The sequence below is a fragment of the Epinephelus moara genome, chromosome 14 (assembly GCF_006386435.1).
Source record: "Epinephelus moara isolate mb chromosome 14, YSFRI_EMoa_1.0, whole genome shotgun sequence".
Lineage (NCBI taxonomy): Eukaryota > Metazoa > Chordata > Actinopteri > Perciformes > Serranidae > Epinephelus > Epinephelus moara.
In genome coordinates, this window is record NC_065519.1 from 13,723,406 (window position 1) to 13,743,206 (window position 19,801).

Genomic DNA, 19,801 nt, shown 5'->3' on the forward strand with positions numbered 1-19,801 from the left:
AGTCAGCGTGGGTTTTCTCCAGGTACTCCAGCTTCCTCCCACAGTCCAAAGACATGCAGGTTAACTGGTGACTCTAAATTGTCCGTAGGTGTGAATGTGAGTGTGAATGGTTGTCTGTCTCTATGCGTCAGCCCTGTGATAGTCTGGTGACCTGTCCAGGGTGTACCTCAACTCTCATCCAATGTCAGCTGGGATAGGCTCCAGCCCCCACCAAATATGGAGCGTGAGCTAGTAGATGGAGAGGTGCCAGTTTGCCTCCCGGGTGAGCACAGTTTCACTCCAAAAGTTGTCGAAATCCAACGCTAGGGAAGTGACTTGCAGTGCAGAAACCAACAAAAAAAGGCATCCTTAAACGTTGGCATGATATGCAGCCAGTTGCTGTTATAGTTTACCGACACCTGGCAGCATTGGGGGAAACGCGGCAGGACAAGGACAAGAGTTAAGGCAGCGAGAGAGTGGTGTTCACGTCCCATTAGATTCTAAAGCCAAACCCTGTTCTTTATTCCTAAACCTAAGCATGTGTTTTTGTTTCTTTAACTCAACCACGTGTGTTTGTTGTTGAAGGAAAATTCACAGTGTTGTACCGATGTAGTGCGTTCATTTTGAGAGAGACTCTATGTAAATGTTTCCTGTGAAAATAAAAAAAAAATAATAAAAAAAAATATATAATATCTTAAAAGACGAAAACTTGACACGGCTTCCCAGAATGTCAACAGCTAACTCACCCAGGGTACCTTGCACATCCTATATGGACGTAGAAAGTCCATGACCAAACATCAGGCAACCTCCGTACTGTATACCCAAAGACAGCTCCTGGATTTCCATATAACCACTTAAAAATGAGCAACGATAAACAGCATAGCTTTGTGACAGGACTTTCACTTAGGTAGGTCTTCACAGTAAACCCATTACAATAAACTAGATTACACCACTGCTGACAACCACCGATAATGCCCATTCAATCCACTGATACCAGTCAGAATGGCTGCAGAAGAGCAGTGATGCTATTTCACCCAGCAAATATTGACTGAGGCTGGTTTTTAGATACTAAACAAAATTGATTATGAGATGAGAAGTGTTATCTCGGTGGCTCCCTTATAGAGAGCCCTGTTTGCTCCCACTGTATTTCACTCTGAATGCTTGTGCTTCCTTGCCCCGTCACCCATGCATGCTGAGGATCATATGCCGCCTCCCCTAACAACGAGCTCTCCTTCTCTCAAGACCCTCATGAAAACTAAGATGGCCCTTCATCTCCTGAGCAGCCATGCAGGTCTGCCATCCCATAACACTGCAACTAAAAGGTGGATTAGAGGATGAGTTCATTTTAGTTGACTGTTTGACAAACTCTGCCAGTTTCGATTTATTTGACTCTTGGTTCTGTGGCTGTACAGAAAAATGTGTGTGTGTGTGTGTGTGTGTGTGTGTGTGTGTGTGCAAAGAGACAGAAAAGGGAGAATTGTATCAAGTAGCAGATATGTTTTCCTCCACTGGCTCCTGTGGCCGCCAACAATAGCCAGCGCTGTTTGTTCTTGCTTACCTGGGGCTTTAGTCTCCAGTGAGTCGGAGCAAGACCCAGCCAGTATCTATTCTCCACGAGCACAGCTCCGGCACAGAGACACATTGTCCCAAGCTTTTTTAATTAAAGACCCCGGGTCAACACTCTGTGCCAGGTGACCTGAACTGCTCCGAGCCTGCGTGTGTCTACCACTATCCTCTCCACTGGGGATAAGTCTCAGTGGATAATTGGAGGTGGAAACGCTATACTGCTATCATGAGATGGAGGAAGGATTATCTACCGAGGACTTCGACTTAAGAGGAGGGGATAGAGGAATAATGTTGTTTTCTTCTTTCCACAGTCAGCCTACCTGCCTCATTCTCCCACCTTTTACCCTCTCTCCCCTTTCTTACTCAGGACCAGGTTACAACAGAGGGAGGGGGGAGCAGAGTTAGTTTTTTTCAATGAAATCCACCTGCTCCTCATCTCTGTTGTATTAGACAGATGGACCCAAGCAGGCTTCGTACCAGAGTCAACATGGAGCGTCTAGAGAGAAGACTGCCTGGAGCTTTCCTCCTCCTTCTGCCGCTTCTGTCCGTCAGCTGTGTCACCAACACAAAAACTACAGGTACATCCAAAATAACGCCAGGAAATGTTGAACAGACTTGTCATTAACACGTATAGTTTTGCAGGTGCAGTGTATGTGTTCTTTTCTACACTATTATATTCTCACTTTAACTTTCGACTCTCCCTCGCTGTTCTCTTCAGTCTCCTGGTGTGTGCTGTCTGACGCTGAAGAGCAGAAGTGTCTGGATTTGGCCGGGAACGCCACAGCTCGGAATATTAGAGGACATTTGGAATGTGTCCGCGGCCTGAACACCAGAGACTGTATAGACAAAATCAAGGTACCTGGAGAAAAAGGGATGTGGAAGTGCAATGTTTAGTCTGCATGACTATTCTCACCTGTATAAATTACTCAAAAAAAAAGAGTTTTTGTTGGTGTTGGTGAGGTTATAGACTTAAATATTCCACATGATGTTCAATCTGGATGATTTTGTTTTATACCATCTCATAATGTCCATATCTTCATTAACTGGTCACATTTTGCTATTCAGACATTTCTGTAATTTATCTGTGGTAATTTTGTTAACAAGTCTAACATTTTTTTTAATCTACAGGTCATGTGAAATATTTCTAGCTGCATGAAATGAACAAAACAAGCAGCATGAATATTTGTTGCCATTTCAGACAATTTGGAATAACTCGTGCCCTTTTGTCATTTAATACATTTGTACGTGCAAATGGATTGTTTAGTTTAATAATGAATGAATCAGTCGGGTCTTGTCATTGTGCGTAGGTGTTCTAATATTTCTACATGGTACTGTGCATCTTTTATGTAATTTTATTGTGTCGTTGTTTGCTGTAACTTTTTGTGTGCTGCTGTCTTGGTCCAGGTCTTCTTTGTAAAAGAGATTGTTGATCTCAACGGGACTTACCTGGTTAAATATGGGTTAAATAAATAAATAGTAAACTGAATTAGTTACAAATTAGTTTTAGTTTTAATTTAATTTTAGCACACATCTGAAGAAATTCTTAAAATTAGTCAAACCTTAAACACTGGCTGAAAATGAGTTTTTCTTATTATGCTATATTTAGTCTGTGGGCATGTGGGACTACTGTTTTTATTTATTTAGCCTACTTCATTATATTTTAGGAAAACAACAGTAGTCCCATGTTCCGAAACACTAAATATACTGTGATAAGAAAATGGCTGTATCTCGGAGCACAAATCACAAGTTGAATATCAAGATAAGATATGCACATATCTCCAGTAGTGTTGTCACAACACTAAAATTTCTAACTTTGATATAATACCTTGAAAAATGTCAAAATTGAATACCATTTTTGATACCACGGGAAAAACTGACACAGAGGGCATTAAATTATTATTTTTTCTTATTAAAAAAATAAATATAACAAGGCCATAACATGATGGCAATGGCTTCTCTTTCTTGGTTTGTAACAGAATGACTGTAGCAAACATTTACGATGAGAGAACAAGTCCAGCTTCTAACAGCTTATCTATACTGGAAAAAATGAGTATCGAAACAATTTCTAATATTAAAAATCTGTACTTATGTATTTGCCAATACTAATATACAGTATAAAAACTATTTTATATGGAAGATATTTAAAAAAGTGTTTGCATTTTTCTGACTTTGACTTCTGACAAATGTTTTTTTTTTTTTCCATGTGATCAAAAAATGTCAAAGTCATGCTGTTAGATAGTCGCCCAAAGTGTGTCTGTACCACATTTCAAGACTTTCGTCCAATCAGAGCAAATGTTGTGGCTTTTTCTCCTCATCATACTAAATATAGACGTTGGGCACAAGTGGGTTAACAAAATAAATGTGTCTCTGTCAGAACGGGACGGCAGACGCAGCCTCCATGTTTGCAGATGACATCTATGCTGCTGGCCTCTGCCAGGGCCTGGAGCTGGCTGCAGGAGAGTCCCACAACGGAGTGGGTAAGTCACAGGTTTGAGCCTTGAGTATGTTCATCTTGCCGGACACATTATTCTTTGTGTCTGTATCTTTATTAATCATTTTCTTTTTTCCCCATGCTCCCCTGATCTAACAAATTATTCCCACATGCTTCCTCCAGATGGTGTTAGCTACTACGTGGTGGCGATGGCACGTCGCTCCTCATCAGACCTGTCCCTGCTGGAGATGCACGAGCGCAGTTCCTGTCACCCTGGCATACGTACCACGGTGGGGTGGACGGTTCCTATTGGCTACCTGGTCAACACCTCCCAGATCAGCGTAGGGGAGCAGTGCAACTTCCCCAAAGGTGAGAGCAAACGGAATGGGTATAGGGGAGAGATGGAGGCAGGGAAGGTGAGTGGATGTATGAGTGTATGTGTGTGACTGTGTGTGTGTGTGTGTGTGTGTGTGTAAGCTATATGAGAGGTTCAGAGGGAGGAAGGGTGAAGTAGTGATGTGAAACGGAGAGTGAAGGGATGGAGGAGACTGGAGGTAAGAGGAGAAGAGTTAAAGAACAGTGCATCTGTCTGTGAATGTGTGTGTGTGTGTGTGTGTGTGTGTGTGTGTGTGTGCATTCGCTGAAACAATGAACAGAAAGACATATTGTAAGATTGCAATTTCCTCAAGACAGGGAGAGGAAACCAAGCTGGAGCAGAAGAAGGCTGGCAATATTGTCTTTGTATCTAAAGTCTAATATATCTTAACCTTCTTTGCCGCAGAGCTGCAGTGTTGTTCAGAAACCATTAACAACATATAAGTAAACCACAGTGTTGCTCTATAGGTGACATGTTCTTCTAATGTGAGAAACACGGGCACTGTAGTTTGAGTCTTGCTACTGTTTGAAGAAAGGTGTTCACACATCCGACTGTCTCATATGCAGGTGTGGTGGAAAATATCACTTGAGTCTTTGAACAGAAAATCCTGCACACTCCTCTTGCTCAGCTTCACAACTTATTAATAACACTAACGTTTCGGTCCTCCTGGACCTTCGTCAAGAGTGTTCAACACCATTGTTTCCGACAATGAGCTTCAATAGAGACTGCCCCACCCTTTATAGGTGTGCACAGGTGTTAGGGAATTAATCAGCTGTGAGTGTGTTTCTCAGTAATTGACAACAGCCTGTGCACCATGTGTCACATATCCCACAAAACTAAATAACAAGGGAATAAAAAACACAGGAATGAAATAGAAAACTCAAGCTCCTTACACAACAAAGGCTATTAACAAGATTATTTTCAATTTACAAATATTTTCCTATGTTTTTCTTGTTCCAAGACTTGAGTCTTGCTACTGTAAATAGTCACTACAACATTAATATAGCAATATTCGCTCTAATTTCAATACTCTTTGCTACAAATGACATGACCCAGCTGATTTAGAAAAGTACTATCTATAGATTTGAGACCCATTTTGAAAATTTTCCCTCCTCAGTAGGAACAAATTCATTTGGGGCCGAGAACCACAGAGTAATATTGTAATATTGGAAAGTATTGAGAGATGGACTACCGCTTTTTTGGCTTTTGCAACCCAGTGGCTAGAAAGAAAGTTGGCATTGTAAGTGTCTGCAGACAATGTTTATGTTACATTTGTACGTTATTACACAAGTAGATATGTTGAAACTATACGTTTCAGCAATGCTGGTTTACGTGTGGTTAGGATAGGCTCAAAAAACACTTGGTTATGATTTAGGTGGCTTGAGCACGACAGGAGAAGCTGTTGATGTCTTAGTAAAAACCAACTGCTTTTCATGGCACTATCCCGGCTGGAAACACAGCGATGAAACGCTAAAAAACAACCAGTTTTGATGTTTGTTGGTCTCACACAGTGATCTACAGGTTGGCAGGTGTCTTGCTATAGGTGCTATGGGACAAAGTCAGCTCATATATCATGTCACTTTAGAAATGTTGATGTGATTATGTATGAAGTGTACAAATGTAGCGTATTTGTGGTTTGCAAAAACATACAATGCCAGCATTTTCTTCTGGCGACTGGGCCGGGTTTTGACATAAGAAAAAGAATAAAACCAAATTTCTTCTCTAAATTAGCTACCATCTTATGATGTTTTTTTCCATTGTTGTAAGTAAGTAAGTAAAATTTATTTATATAGTGCTTTTCGCAGACATAGGTCACAAAGTGCTTCACAAGGACAATATACAAGAAATTCAAGAAATGAATCATAGAGACAAAGTGACTACTGAAAGGAGTACAACTAGCAAAACTATTTGCACACACACAAGAATAAAAAAGAAGAATTCACACTACACAACAACAATATATAAAATTTGAAAAAGTAAAGCTCTGGTTCATATAAATTACCCAAGCTCCTGTTCAAACAGGTGTGTTTTTAGCTGGCTTTTAAAAGAAACCACAGAGTCAGCAGATCGTAAGGGAGCAGGCAGAGCATCCCAAAATGTAGGTGCTACGACCGCAAAAGCTCGATCACCACTTACAGCGAGTGCAAGGGACAAACAACAAATGTAGCATATGTCCGTCATATTGCAGCAGGCAGGAAAAAACAAAAATAATTGGCATGTCAGTTAACACTGTAGACTACAAAATATAACAAAATAAAAACTCTTTATAAGAAAATTACTGATTAATACTTATTACCAATTAATTAATTAATTAATTAATTAATCATTTGGTATATAAAAGGCTGTTAGCCAAGGTGCTGTCAAATCCAAACCCCAAATATATTCAGTGTACTGTCACATAAAGCAAAGAAAACTGGCAAAGTAACCAACCTTTCTAATTTCTAATCACATATCCAAATAATGTGTTTGTATTTGATGAATAAATTCAAAGTGTTTCAGCTTGAAGAGTTAATGATAGCTCACACAACTTGTCTTGAATAGACCTGAAATCATTAACTCTAGGTGAGTGCAGGATAAGTTAGAAGTGTCTAATTAGAGCATTGTCTTTTAATTAAAAACATGAATGATCTCCTTTAGCTTCTCCTATTCTCCCTCTAACTCACTCTTTGTATTCTTCCACCAGCCGTGGGCAACTTCTTTGGTTACAGCTGTGTGCCAGGTGTTAAGGACGCCCAGCACGACCCGAGAGGCAACAACCCCAAGAACCTGTGTGAGGCGTGCATAGGAGACGAGAACGACAGGCACATCTGTGCCAACAACCACAGAGAGAGGCACTACGGAGAGGCGGGGGCACTGAGGTACAACACTCACTCTAATAACATGGGAAATAATAATAATGTATTAATGGCACCCGGAGGTGGAGTAGTTGTTACGATCTCTGCCTCTGTGTCCCCACTACTTTATATCTGTCTCAGCCCACTGTCTCCATAACGGAAAAACAGTCATTAAAGCTGCCTGTAAAAAGCTGAGTGATGACAGTAATAATACAGAGAATACACAATGAATATGATGTAACATGATGGTGCCAGACAGAAAGTTCATTTATCAAAGGGGCAGTAATGCTGTTTATTGGTCGAGATGTTTTGGTGTGAGTTGCAGAGTGTTGGAGATATCGGCCGTAGAGATGTCTGCCTTCTCTCCAGTATAATGGAACTAGATGGCACTCAGCTTGTGGTGCTCAAAGCGGCAAAAAAGCACATTTGAAGTACTCAACAGCAATGTCTCTTTCCAGAAATCATGACCCGGTTACTCAAGATAATCCACAGACCTTGTTGTGAGCAGTTTCATTTAGGAACTATTTTCTTTCTACCAAACTACACCTGCCAACTCTATCATGACACAGGAGGAAGTGGCATCTACTGCTAGCTCGCCTACGCCAGTGGTGGACAGAGTACTGAAAATCTATACTCATGTAAAAGTACATTTACTTCAATAAAAAATAACTCAAGTAAAAAGTAAATGTAAAAAATTACCTGGTAAATAAATTACTAAAAGTACAAGTTACTTTCCATTTTTATACTCTTTTCAATGTGCTGGCCAGAGCAAAATAATGAAACAAACAAACAAACAGCACTGCCTGTTGTTACACTTGAAAAATTAACAAAGCTAACCATAGCTAGCTAACTACATTTTCACCTCATGCAGCTCACTTCAATCTGCTTGTGGAAGTTAGAAGAGGAATTTTCAAAAGGGGGGAGCCACATGCACTTCATCATGTAACTGTAGTCTTTTTTAGATTTTGATACAAAAGTGTAGCCAGATGTAAACAGGGATCTATCATCGCATTTAGAGCAGACTCAGTGTAACAAAGGTATAAAGGGGAAATGCAGTGAAGTTAAAAGTAGATTACTGGCTAAAATATATACTTGAGTAAAGAGCAGAACATGAAAAGTACTTGTTCTTGAAAGCTAACAATAACCTAAAGATATGGGAAGAAGGCAATGAGCCACGAAAAAGGAAATGACCCCAAAAAATTAGCAAGAAATTAGTAAAAAGATGAAAATTANTTTAGGAACTATTTTCTTTCTACCAAACTACACCTGCCAACTCTATCATGACACAGGAGGAAGTGGCATCTACTGCTAGCTCGCCTACGCCAGTGGTGGACAGAGTACTGAAAATCTATACTCATGTAAAAGTAAAAAAAACAGAAAAAAACAGAAAGAAAGAAAGTTACAAACAAGCAAACCAGGCAATGACCTTTAAAGGGTGCTTAAAAATTCAAATAATTCTGTGACATAATTTCAAAATGTAATAATAATTACAAATAGTTTTTCCCTTGCTTTTCCTTTTTTCCCTTTAAAAAAAATCCTAAATCTATCTTTTTTTTTCACACTTTGTGGGACATTTCTTACCAAGTTGCTCATTGCCTTTTTCCCCATATTTGTCAAAGAAATCACACCAATTTGATCAAGGTTTAAGGGTCTAAATTCTTGCATAAGGCATCTGAAATTGAATTGAATTGAAACTGAAAGCAGCACGAGAAAAGTGATGTCACTCCAGGTTGCAAATGGTTAAAAAACCTAATTTTTCACTTGTGCGTTATTTGAAATTCGTTACTACCCACCTCTGCCTAGCACCTATGAGCTAGCTAACATTACGGCTGAAGGGGACATCATTAATGTTTACATCTCGTGCTGTCACAAGGACGAATCTCTCGTCCATGAGTAGATACACACTTGATCCTGCGTGGTGATACGATTGGTATTTTGAGCACTACAAGCCAAGTGTCATAGTCCCATTATATTCAATAGAAGGCAGACATCTCTACGGCTGATATTTCCAACACTCAGCAACTCACACCAAAACAATCTAGACTAATAAACAGCACCACAGGTAAGATTAAAAATATGAATTTTCGATTATGGCGTGAATTGTCCCTCTAAAACAGACAGTAAACATAAACATCTTAAATTGTCAGTTCCTGTTTGCTGCAATTTCTTTATAAAATGTGAGTTTCAGTCATTGCTGGCAGGCCATAATCACAGACAACAGCGTGATTACATCCACAAATATCACTGTGTGTAACACAGTAACAGTTGGTGCAGCAGTTCAGCGTGTTTGAGATGGGAATAAAAGAGCTACAGGGGCTGTTATTAATTTTTGAAGTGCAACAATAGGCAGCAGAGGGAGTTTACTTATGATCTCCAGAGTCATGCTGTTACAATAACACGTTCCCAAGTGTGCTGATTTCCACTTTATTCATCTATTTATAGACTAAATGAGTCCCATTATTCATGTGTGTTTCTTTCAGGTGTGTGGCGGAGAACCTCGGGGACGTGGCCTTCGTCAAACACACGACAGTCTTTGACAACTTGGACGGTCGGTGTTAATGTGTATTTTAGGGAAAACACCAGTGGTTATATAATGATATAATTTTATAATTTAAATGATGCATGATGAGGTTATTTAGGGCCAGCAGACAGAGAGAGTGAGAGGGTGCTAGTCCCTGTGACGACACAGGATGTCAGTGTTTCACAATGTTTAACAGTGTGTGACATCCAGATTACAGCGAACAGATTGCTGTTTATATGGTACATGATATAATAATGATCACACAGTTTATTTATAGGTGCCTTTCAAGTCACCCAAGGACACTTTACAAAACCAGATGAGACAGTCAGTCAGTGCATTATAAATGAAAAACAATGATGATAATAACAAAGAACAGCAGCAATGATGAAATATAAATACAGATATGTGTGTTTGTGAGACAGAGGTCAACAGAAAGATGAAAATAAAAGGGATCATGAGTGAGACGCAGACATCACACGGACATGAAGGGACAGGCAGTGGTTCAGACATTTTCGTCCGGTAGAGAAATGCCCTAATTCTTTGTTTGCTGCATCTGCTCCTCCGCTTTGGGCAACATCCAAAATTAATGGTGATCATTATCACAGTCACGCTACACAGACTCTGCCGGTGCAGCCGAGAAGGAGCAGTTTGACGCCAGCTCCACAAACACTGTAGCTGTTTAACGAAGCATGCTTTCTCATATGGTTCAGAAATGTCCGGAGTCAGACCAATTAACAGAGGTCAAGAAAACACAGGAGGTCTGTGCTGTCGTCTAGAGACACAAAGTAGCTTCAAGGTGGTTTATTTTTGTCTCTAATTATTTGTTTGGCTAAATGGGAGTTTGTGTGCTTTTAAACTCTTAGCTGGCCAAACAAATCTCTCAATATTAAAACGTGAAATATTGAAAATATAAAGTCAACACTCAGACTCAGCTCTAAATGAGAAATACACTATTTGAAATATACGTTAATTTAGCAATAATATAGTGGTCAAATCTCAAATTAATTACTGAGTACTGAGCTGTTGGGTATCTTAAATTTTAGTTGATGACACAAACAATATAACACATGATGTAAGTAACTTATAATGTTATCATTTTTTGAGAAACTCTTCCAGGTTACATTGCAACACATATCTCAAATTAGCCTCCATAAACTCTGTCCACTTGAGACCTGAGCTTTTGTTTGGTATGCATTTTTAATTTCTACTAGCTTTTGGGATCAGTAGGACCCGATAAGTATAAACAAACTAAACATTGTCAGTGATAATAAAGTCCCAGTGTCCTCAAATGAGACGACAATGACGTCCCAATGCCCTAAAACAAGATGATAGTAAAATGCCAATGTCTTCAAACGAGTACCTCCTAATCAACAGTGTCTTAGCTTTTAACTGTTGTTAAAATTGGTCAAATTTGTTCCCATATCAAACTACAAACAGTATTAATCATAAATGTGATCAGGTTTTGTATTTTGTCCACTTTTGTGTCCGGATTGACTTGGCAGAGATGGCTGCCATCTTGTTTTTACATGGATTAGTGTACTGTGCTCTTACTACCACTAGATGGCACATATAAGTGTCCACGAACGAGGACAACAGGTCTAACTTAAGTAGAATGAAGTATAAGGTCAAGTAAACCCAAAACGTGATGTCCTCATATGAGGACACAGGGTCTCAGGAGGATATAGGTCGTACCGAACCAGCAGCTGTAACCACAGAAGTGTTCACTAAGCCTTTGTTATGCTGCATTCACAAGGAATCAGGCAGATGTTAGGTGGCAAACTGTGTGTCATTTTAGTGGGCGAGAGCAGGACAGTGACATTAGATAAGGTCAGCAGAGAATACCAGCAACAGTAAAGGTACACAGCACTGCCTTCCAAAGTTAAAATACTTTAACCTTTTTGTCATCCTCCATGATAGAATCTCAATTCAATTCTATTTAATTCAATAGAACTTAATTTATCTCAAAGGAAATTCTTGTGTCAGAAAATACTTCAAATTACAGTTACACTAAGTACAGGAACCACAATTTAACATTCACAACTAGTAACAACCAGACAACAGTGGGGTCTGCGCATCAGGGTCACTCACCGGGCCCAGTTTTAGAAACAACAGAGTATTAAATGTCTGGCAAAATATACAAATAAGATATAATAATATACAAGATAGACGTGTTTTCAAGGAGCAGAAGCAAAAACCAGTGCCTTAGAGAGTAACAACAGGAGTATGATAAGTACAAGAGTAACTAAAAAGGTGGAGAAAAGAGTTTGATAATCAATGTTATATTGAATATGATATAACAATGAGAAGTGGCATATTTTATTTATTTAACAGGGACAATGCACAGCTAATTTTCATCTCTAGTCCCTGGGCAGGAAACAGATAAAAATTTCTCTGCTAAAAGACATTATTAAATAAAAAACACAATTACAAGATAGAACATATTCATGACACAACGGCTTCAGCAATAACAATAGCAAGACTACACAACATCAAGTCAATGAAACAATAACAACAGCAACAACAATACAACTACAACAATTAAGATGTAATAGGATTCCATAATGTTAGGTCAAGAGTTTGAGTCATGTGTGATGTGTACATGACTGGGTTGATTTTAGCCATGATATCATCTTAAATTTACAACCAACAAAGCTGTCTTATCTCACTTGGTACTGAGCTCCAATAGTTTGCATCTATAACACTGAAGACTGATCTACCAGACTCAGTAGATCTGCACTACACAGTCGCCTCTGTTGGTCCTCCCATTGTACTGCACATGGCTGAGAAAATGATACTGCACTACACTGACAAGTGATCATGATACTGAAGAATAATATTGAACATGATGTTGTCCTAATTCCTACTTTACAACCAGATGTTACGTAGCTCCCTAACACAAGGAGAAAACATGGGCGATCTGGCCAATTAGTGGACATAACTAGAATAACTGAATATAATAATAGACACTATATAATTTTAATATATTTTATTCCATTCTTTGTAACAGTACAGCAGCACCATCGCAACATAGCGTCATATGTGGGGTTTGATTCTGCCGTCCTGCCATTCTGTCAGACTGTTTGTTATTCCCATGCCATCTGACAGTACTGTTCGTCTGCCGTCTGCCGTCTGCCCGATTCCATGTGAGTGCAACATTAGTGTTGCTACCGAAACCACAATTACAGTCCTGGGTCAGTTTCAGACGGATAAACAAAAGTAGGCTAGTGTAAACTAATTCTTGTGCTAACACTCTGTGAGTTGGTTGAAATGTTGGCTGCTTTAAGAAGAAGAAGAGAACTGTAAAAGGCAGTGATGTAATGGTAGTGGATGAAGTTGGTGTACTACTAGGTAGATGGATAGGACACCAAGGAGGAAGTGGGTATACTCTCCTTTATATTCCAATAGCTTTTTGGCTGATAGATGGGTATACTGCAAACTGCAAGAAAAAAAATGAAAAAATAATGTAGTTAGCTAATAACATGCCCCTTGCCATTGGGGATAAGGTTGCTACTGAAGGTAGTGAGCTAGTTAGTCGAGATGCTAACATTTGGAGCTTACATTGGAGCAAATGCACACGCTATTTAATCCATTCCTTGCACCTTTTTTCATGTACTTCTGGTTTTGGAGACCTCACCCTCCGAACAGTTCTAAGGATCCTTTCAGACCTAGACTTGTCTTCCTTTGGTCCGAATCAGGGACTGATTTTTGTCACAAAGTTGTATAATTGCCTAGAGTTGGTTTGTGTTCTCACGGCAGCATTTACAAGCGGACCAGATCAAATGCCTTGCGCGAGAAAACTGCTCTTGATTGGTCAGAATTTCCATGCGGGAAAAATCCAGGAAGTAAACAAAACGTTGAAGAAGAGTACACTTGCAAGACAAATGTGACACTTTCTAATGTCACAATGGAGGGACAACTACGCAGGTTGATTTTAGCGCTGCTCATCGTGGACTATATTGCTGTCATTGTTCATTTTAGTCAAACCATACAGTTTGAAAACGAGGCGCGGCTCCAACTAGAAAACAATGTTTTGATGCATTGGATGTGCTGAATGTGCATATTAAGGCAGTACAGGAGGAGATGCACATTAATAATCCTCCAGGACTGTAACATGCTCATGTTTAACCCAAACAATGTGTCATGTGACTGCAGTTGGTTCAGATCCAGGTCGGAACACGTTCTCACCACAAACGCACCGCACCAGAGTTCGTTTGTAACCGGACCGAGATCACCTCTTCAAGAAGGTCTCGGTCTGGTTGTTTTGGTGCACACCTGAGTGCTGTGTTCACACCTGCCCAAACAAACCACACTTAGGGGGCAAAGGAACTTAAACCGAACCAAACAGGGCAGGTGTGAAAGCCCCCCAAGCCCCATTCACAATGGCTCGGCAAATGGAAAATCCAAAGCTTGAAAGGCTTGCTAACATCAGGGGATGGGGTTTATTGAAGGTGGTCAAGTGAGCAATGCTGCACTTTATTTCTGACCTGTAAAAAGTTGCATATCGTCTCTTTAATTTATATTCTAATACATGATAATGCTGCTTCTCTGAATGGGTGTTCTGAATGGTCTTGACATAAAATCTGACACACTTTCACTCTTCTGCTGCCCAGGTAAGAACCAGGAGTCCTGGGCTCTGGATCTGGAGCTGGAGGACCTAAAGCTGCTGTGCCCAGATGGAACTGAGGCAGGTCTGGACGAGTTTGAGCGATGCCACCTGGCAGCCGTCCCTGCTAATGCTGTTGTGGTGCGCTTGGAGGACAAGTGTCGCGTCTGGAAGTTCCTGGAACGTTTACAGGTGGGTGTGGACAGAAATTGCATCAGCTGCATGTGTGTGTGTGTGTGTGTATTATTCTCCAGATATGTGTGTTTACGTCTTTCTCATCTCTGTGGAGTCGGTGTTATCGATCAGCACGTCTCAGAGCGCAGGTTTCTGCTAAACTGTCATCTATCCTTCCTTACTGAGTGTGTGTGGGAGACGCCAGGATGACTGATACGTCCTGTGCTGATCCCCTGGCTACACACACACACACACACAAACCCAAAGAAACACACACACACATACACAGTGCACGCCAACGCACATCCATGCATGCCCGCATGCATTAAGTCCTGTCACACACTTTCTCCCTCCTGCAGAATGCATTTGGCAACGCCACCGAGGGCTTCCGCCTGTTCAGCTCAGCAGGCTACGGTGAATCCGATCTGCTCTTCAGTGATGCCACCCACCACCTGCAGAGGGTTCTGGGTAGCTACACCTCCTGGCTGGGCCCCACTTACACCACCACGCTGCAGGCCTTCGAGTGTGAGGGTAAGAGTGATGGTGTGCTTTTGCTTGTGTGTAAAAAGGGTGTTTACGTGGATCTGCTGACGAAACGGGTGGCTAAGTGGCTGGAGGAGTGTGTTCTCCTTTGTGTGTGTGTGTGTGTGTGTGTGTGTGTGTGTCCACTGCAGCTGTTCTCATTATTGCGCTTTCCCTCCAACAGGCTTCTGCTGATGGAGCAGGAGGAAGACATCCAGCACATCAACTTCCATCCCATCCCTCCGTCTCCGTCCTCCCCTTCTGCCTTCCTTCGCTGCCATCTGTGTCCCTCTGCCACTCCGTCTCGCCATCTCTCATCCTCTTTGCTTTGCTTTTTGTGTTTGTTTTCTCCCTGCGTTTCACCACCCATTCTCTGTTATTATGTCCTTGTCCTTCTTGCACCTAGTGCTTTACTCTAGTGTGCTGGCTGGCGGGGAGGACATTGCAATCCATTCGCCAAGATAAATACTGGCATTGAACATTTCTGCAAACCACAAATGTTACATTTCTACATTTCATATGTCGAGGACAAGTTGAAAATTCCTTTCTCCACATTTTAATTTTTAATTTGATGTGACAACACTGTGGTTAACGTGTGGTTAGGTGCAGACACAAAAACCACTTGGTTAGGGTTAGGAAAACATGTTTTGGTTTAAAATATGTGGTGTGGTCGTCACAAGCACAGCTGGAAATTTCCAGAACTGTCATTAAAAACACCCAGTTTTGTTGTGGCTGCTCCACCACCCCCTCCTCCTCCTAAAGACAAACTCAGCTCATAAGCATGCAATCTGAACTACGTCAATGTTCTCCTTTCGTAAAATCTCCTGCTCCTTTTCGGGTTGTGAAAAAAGCTGTTTGGTTGAGTCATTAGCAAAGGATTCAAGAGATCCCAAACTCCCTTCACATTTCTCCACCCTTCATTTTGCAATTAGTTCTTTCACAGTTTGCAACTTTGTGTCAAATGCATCTGATATTTCCTTGCGGACAATATTGTGCAGTGTGGCTGCCAGTTCAGCATTCTACATTGTTTGTTTCAAGCCTTTTGACAACATCATTGGGAACTTAAAGGGATAGTGCACCCAAAAATGAAAATTCAGCCATTATCTACTCACCCATATGCCGAGGGAGGCTGAGGTGAAGTTTTAGAGTCCTCATATCCCTTGCGGAGATCCAAGGGGAGAGGGGGTAGCAACACAACTCCACCTAATGGAGGCACCCCAGATTAAAACGTCCAAAAACACATAATTGAAACCACAAAATATCTCCATACTGCTCGTCAGTAGTGATCCAAGTGTCCTGAAGCCCCGACATAAAAAGTTGTTTGGAAAAACGTCATTTGAACTCTGTTTTTAGCCTCATTGTAGCCTGAAAAAACTTCACCTGAGCCTCCATCGGCATATGGGTGAGCAGATAATGGCTGAATTTTCATTTTTGGGTGCACTATCCCTTTAAGAAAGCAGTACCTGTTTTTCTGTGCACTTTGATTCAGCCCTCCAGTATTTGTTGAGAAACTGACAAATAGGTCCGTATTTAGGAACTTATCTTTATAATTACAGATCATCCTGACGCACTCTCATTTATACATTCGATGCCAACGGAACTGGATATCCTGAACTACGTCAGCGCGAGCCCGGTCTTACTCCAAAGTCGTCGAAATGCAGCGCTTGGGCAGTGTCTTGTGGCGTCAGAAACCAACGACAAAAGGTGCTCTTTAACGTCGGCATGATACTCATCCAGTTGCTGTTGTAGTTTAACGGTGCCCGCCAGCGTCGGGGGAACGTGGCCGGACAAGATTGAAAGTTAAGGCGGCAAAAGTCTAAGTGGGGCAGATGGGTCCAACAAACATCGACTTTCACCTGAGAGAGCGGTGTTTGTGTCCTGTAAGATTCTAAAGCCAAACCCTGTTCTTTTTTCCTAAACCCAACCATGTGCTTTTGTTGTTGAAGGAAAAAAAGCTTCAATTCACGGTGTCGTAACGACATAAATTTCCTGTGCAAACAGAAGTGTACCTCGAAAGAAGACAATGCATGTAACAGGCAGAACTTGAGACAGCGTCCCAGAACGTCAACAACCAACACATCCAGGGTATCTTTCATATCGTCCAAATGTGACGAGGTTGTAGTGAGAATGTGTCAGTGTTGATAAATGTACAAAGGTAACAGATATGTGGTTTGCAGAAACGTACAATGCCAACATTTTATTGTCGCAGCTTGCCTGGATATTGCTAAGAGGGGCTAATCTGCTACAAAAAACTTCAGAAAATGTCCCTAAAATTGAGCTTACGTTAAAAAGGACACTTGGCAGAAAGGGGTAGGAAATAGAAAACCATAAAATAGAACGTAAGTGCAAGTAAACATTTGTAGTTCTTATATTATGGATAGATTGTGTCTCTTTTTAAAGCTCTTTAAAAAGACTTTGATAAAGATTTTAGTGGAGATACAAACAAAAAAAAGCCCTGTTAAGAATTCCTACCCTGTTTGTTTGTTAGAAATTGTGCTGCATTAGTCTGAGCTTCAGCACCACCCATACACCCCCCACCTCCCTCCCACAGGGTTTGTCTCTGGCACTGAACAACTGGGTGCTATTAACTCTGAGCTTAGACGTCTCAGTTACTGTATGTGTGTGTGTGAGTATAGACTTTTTCCCACAGCCATTATTGTCCTAATTGGCAGTCTGGCATATCATACTGTTTGTGTGCAAGTGAGAAAAACTGTGTGTGTGTGTGTGTGTGTGTGTGTGTATGTTTATGTGCCTATGTGTTAGTGTGTTGATAGGATTGCTGCTTTCCCATGGCTTGTATAGCTTAGGACTTTGGATCACTGCTTTCTCACGTCTGGTATGGTGGACCGGACGATGCCAGCTTGCAGTGTATTGTTACACTATACAGTTAAAGGAGAAACTGGATTAGAGCTTGGGCTGCCTCCAGTGACCCCTGAGTGAGTCTTTTTGTTTAAAAAGCCTTGATATTTTTCTCATCTGTGACAACAACTCCCAAAATGTGCTCTCTTATACCCACTTTGTCTGTCCTGCTTTAAGCCGTAAAGGACTCCTGCTGCATTTTACTACCATTTATCATTTATACTTTAAGATTGATAATACCAGCGAGACATTGATAAGTTACCAACAGGAGGATGTCTGAGGCAGTTTGTGATGTCATCAAGAATTGTCACAGAGTATTACTGAATGAATGTGCTCTGAAGATTTATTTTTCTGACATGTTTAAGGCAGCGTAATTACAGAATCACGCTTAGATCAGAAGCTCTTTTAAAGCCTCACTTGACCTACTGAATCATGTACTGTAAAATATATAACGGACTGTAATTCTGGGCTTTAGTTGTCGGCTCCACTTTTATTATTTTCTCTCCCGTTCTGCACCACAGAGCTCGGCAATAAACTGATAAACCGGATGAAGTTCTCCTCGTCAAACTGTGGTTTTTGACCTCATTGTACTGCAAAAAAATCCAACGAGTTAGAGCTAATACAACAGATACTAATGCAGGTTTTTGCAGGACTCTGCTTTGAAAGAAACCCTAATGCCTTCATTTTGAAATAAAACAGTCACAAGAACTCCCCAAGTGTGAATGTGCGTGATTGAAGACGCCATAATTCTTGAGAGGAGCGATATTTTGCACCTCATTTGCAAAGGGTAAAAGGCATATCTGTTGTACTAATTCAACTCTGGTTTGTACCATTGGTGCTGTTTCTACTGTTGTCCGACAGGCTTCGAATGATGTAAATACTCCTCACAGCTTAAAAAAATGTAGTGCTGCAAATCTTCTTTTTTTTCAACCAATTAAATGAATGATGATAAAGAAAATAATCCTCTCTGGTCCTTTCTAGCTGACTTCTAATTATCCCGGAACAGGCACATGATATCTGTGTGGAAATGAATTATGCTCGATATCATCTCTTTTGGTCCATCTCGCACTCCTTCCTCTCGCTCTCAGCACACTCATTCACTCAGAAATAGGCTGTTTGCTCCCTCTTGGTCATTTGGGGAAGGAAGGAGAGAACGAGGGGAGGAATTAGGACGTAGAGAAGTCGAAAAAATAATGGAGGTCACACAGACAAAGACCTATATACAGAGGTGCTCACTCAGGTGGAGAGAAGCACCTCCCAGGTAGACAGGTGAATCAGGGACACAAAATCCTCATAGGTGGGCTCGGCGTGGAGACAGACCTCTGCTCAGCGTGCACCAAATGCCCCTGCTGGCACTGCTTCACCTCATTTACAACATTAATCCTTTAGAGGAAGTCTGTGTCTGTGACGGAGGAGTACCATTTAGCAGCAAGCAGATACTGTAGATTAAACTGCATTGCAGCAGAGTGCTGCAATCGCTCTCAATCCTCAGCTCTCTTGCTGGCCATTTTGCTGTAATGCACAAATAAAAACAACTAATGTGGCCTTAAAGCCCTCAAGTTGGAGGCGAGGGTTTGCAAGAGAGTAAAGTGTGTAATGCCAGTGGTGGAAATTGACTCGTAATTTAATAATTTTGCACTTATAAAAACAGATTACAAGAGTGTAAAAAATGAGTAAAGAGATCAACAAAACATATACAGCCGAACTCCCCCAAACTTACAGTAATAACCTTGTATAAAAATCATGAACAAGTCAAATAAAAACACACATACTACAGTTTGACCTCAAAACTGTACTTTGATGTATTTCCATTAATGCTACTTCTTTTTCTTCACTGCATGTCAAGGGGGAACGTTTTACTTTTTACTTCATCTGACAGCTCGGTATTCAGATTTTACAAAACAAAAACTATCCTATAAAACATGATACACTGTTA

The 19,801-nt window shown here is 40.8% G+C and overlaps 1 protein-coding gene across 1 annotated transcript; it reads left to right on the top strand.

The window, feature by feature from the left end:
- The first annotated feature begins 1,866 nt into the window (after positions 1 to 1,866).
- Positions 1,867 to 18,808, top strand: otomp (otolith matrix protein). The gene is made up of 9 exons (XM_050061638.1): positions 1,867 to 2,123; positions 2,264 to 2,400; positions 3,920 to 4,022; positions 4,160 to 4,345; positions 7,036 to 7,210; positions 9,667 to 9,734; positions 14,318 to 14,502; positions 14,844 to 15,015; positions 15,191 to 18,808. Exons 1-9 carry the CDS (start codon positions 2,000 to 2,002, stop codon positions 15,199 to 15,201), a joined length of 1,161 nt encoding a protein of 386 aa, XP_049917595.1. The 5' UTR covers positions 1,867 to 1,999; the 3' UTR covers positions 15,202 to 18,808.
- Positions 18,809 to 19,801: the final 993 nt, after the last annotated feature.

Bases quoted from the DNA above. Each gene is read 5' to 3' on its own strand.
- otomp (XM_050061638.1), top strand. From the start codon at position 2,000: ATGGACCCAAGCAGGCTTCGTACCAGAGTCAACATGGAGCGTCTAGAG. The intron at 4,023-4,159 runs GTAAGTCACAGG...TGCTTCCTCCAG, and splicing joins AGAGTCCCACAACGGAGTGG to ATGGTGTTAGCTACTACGTG. The intron at 9,735-14,317 runs GTCGGTGTTAAT...TCTGCTGCCCAG, and splicing joins AGTCTTTGACAACTTGGACG to GTAAGAACCAGGAGTCCTGG.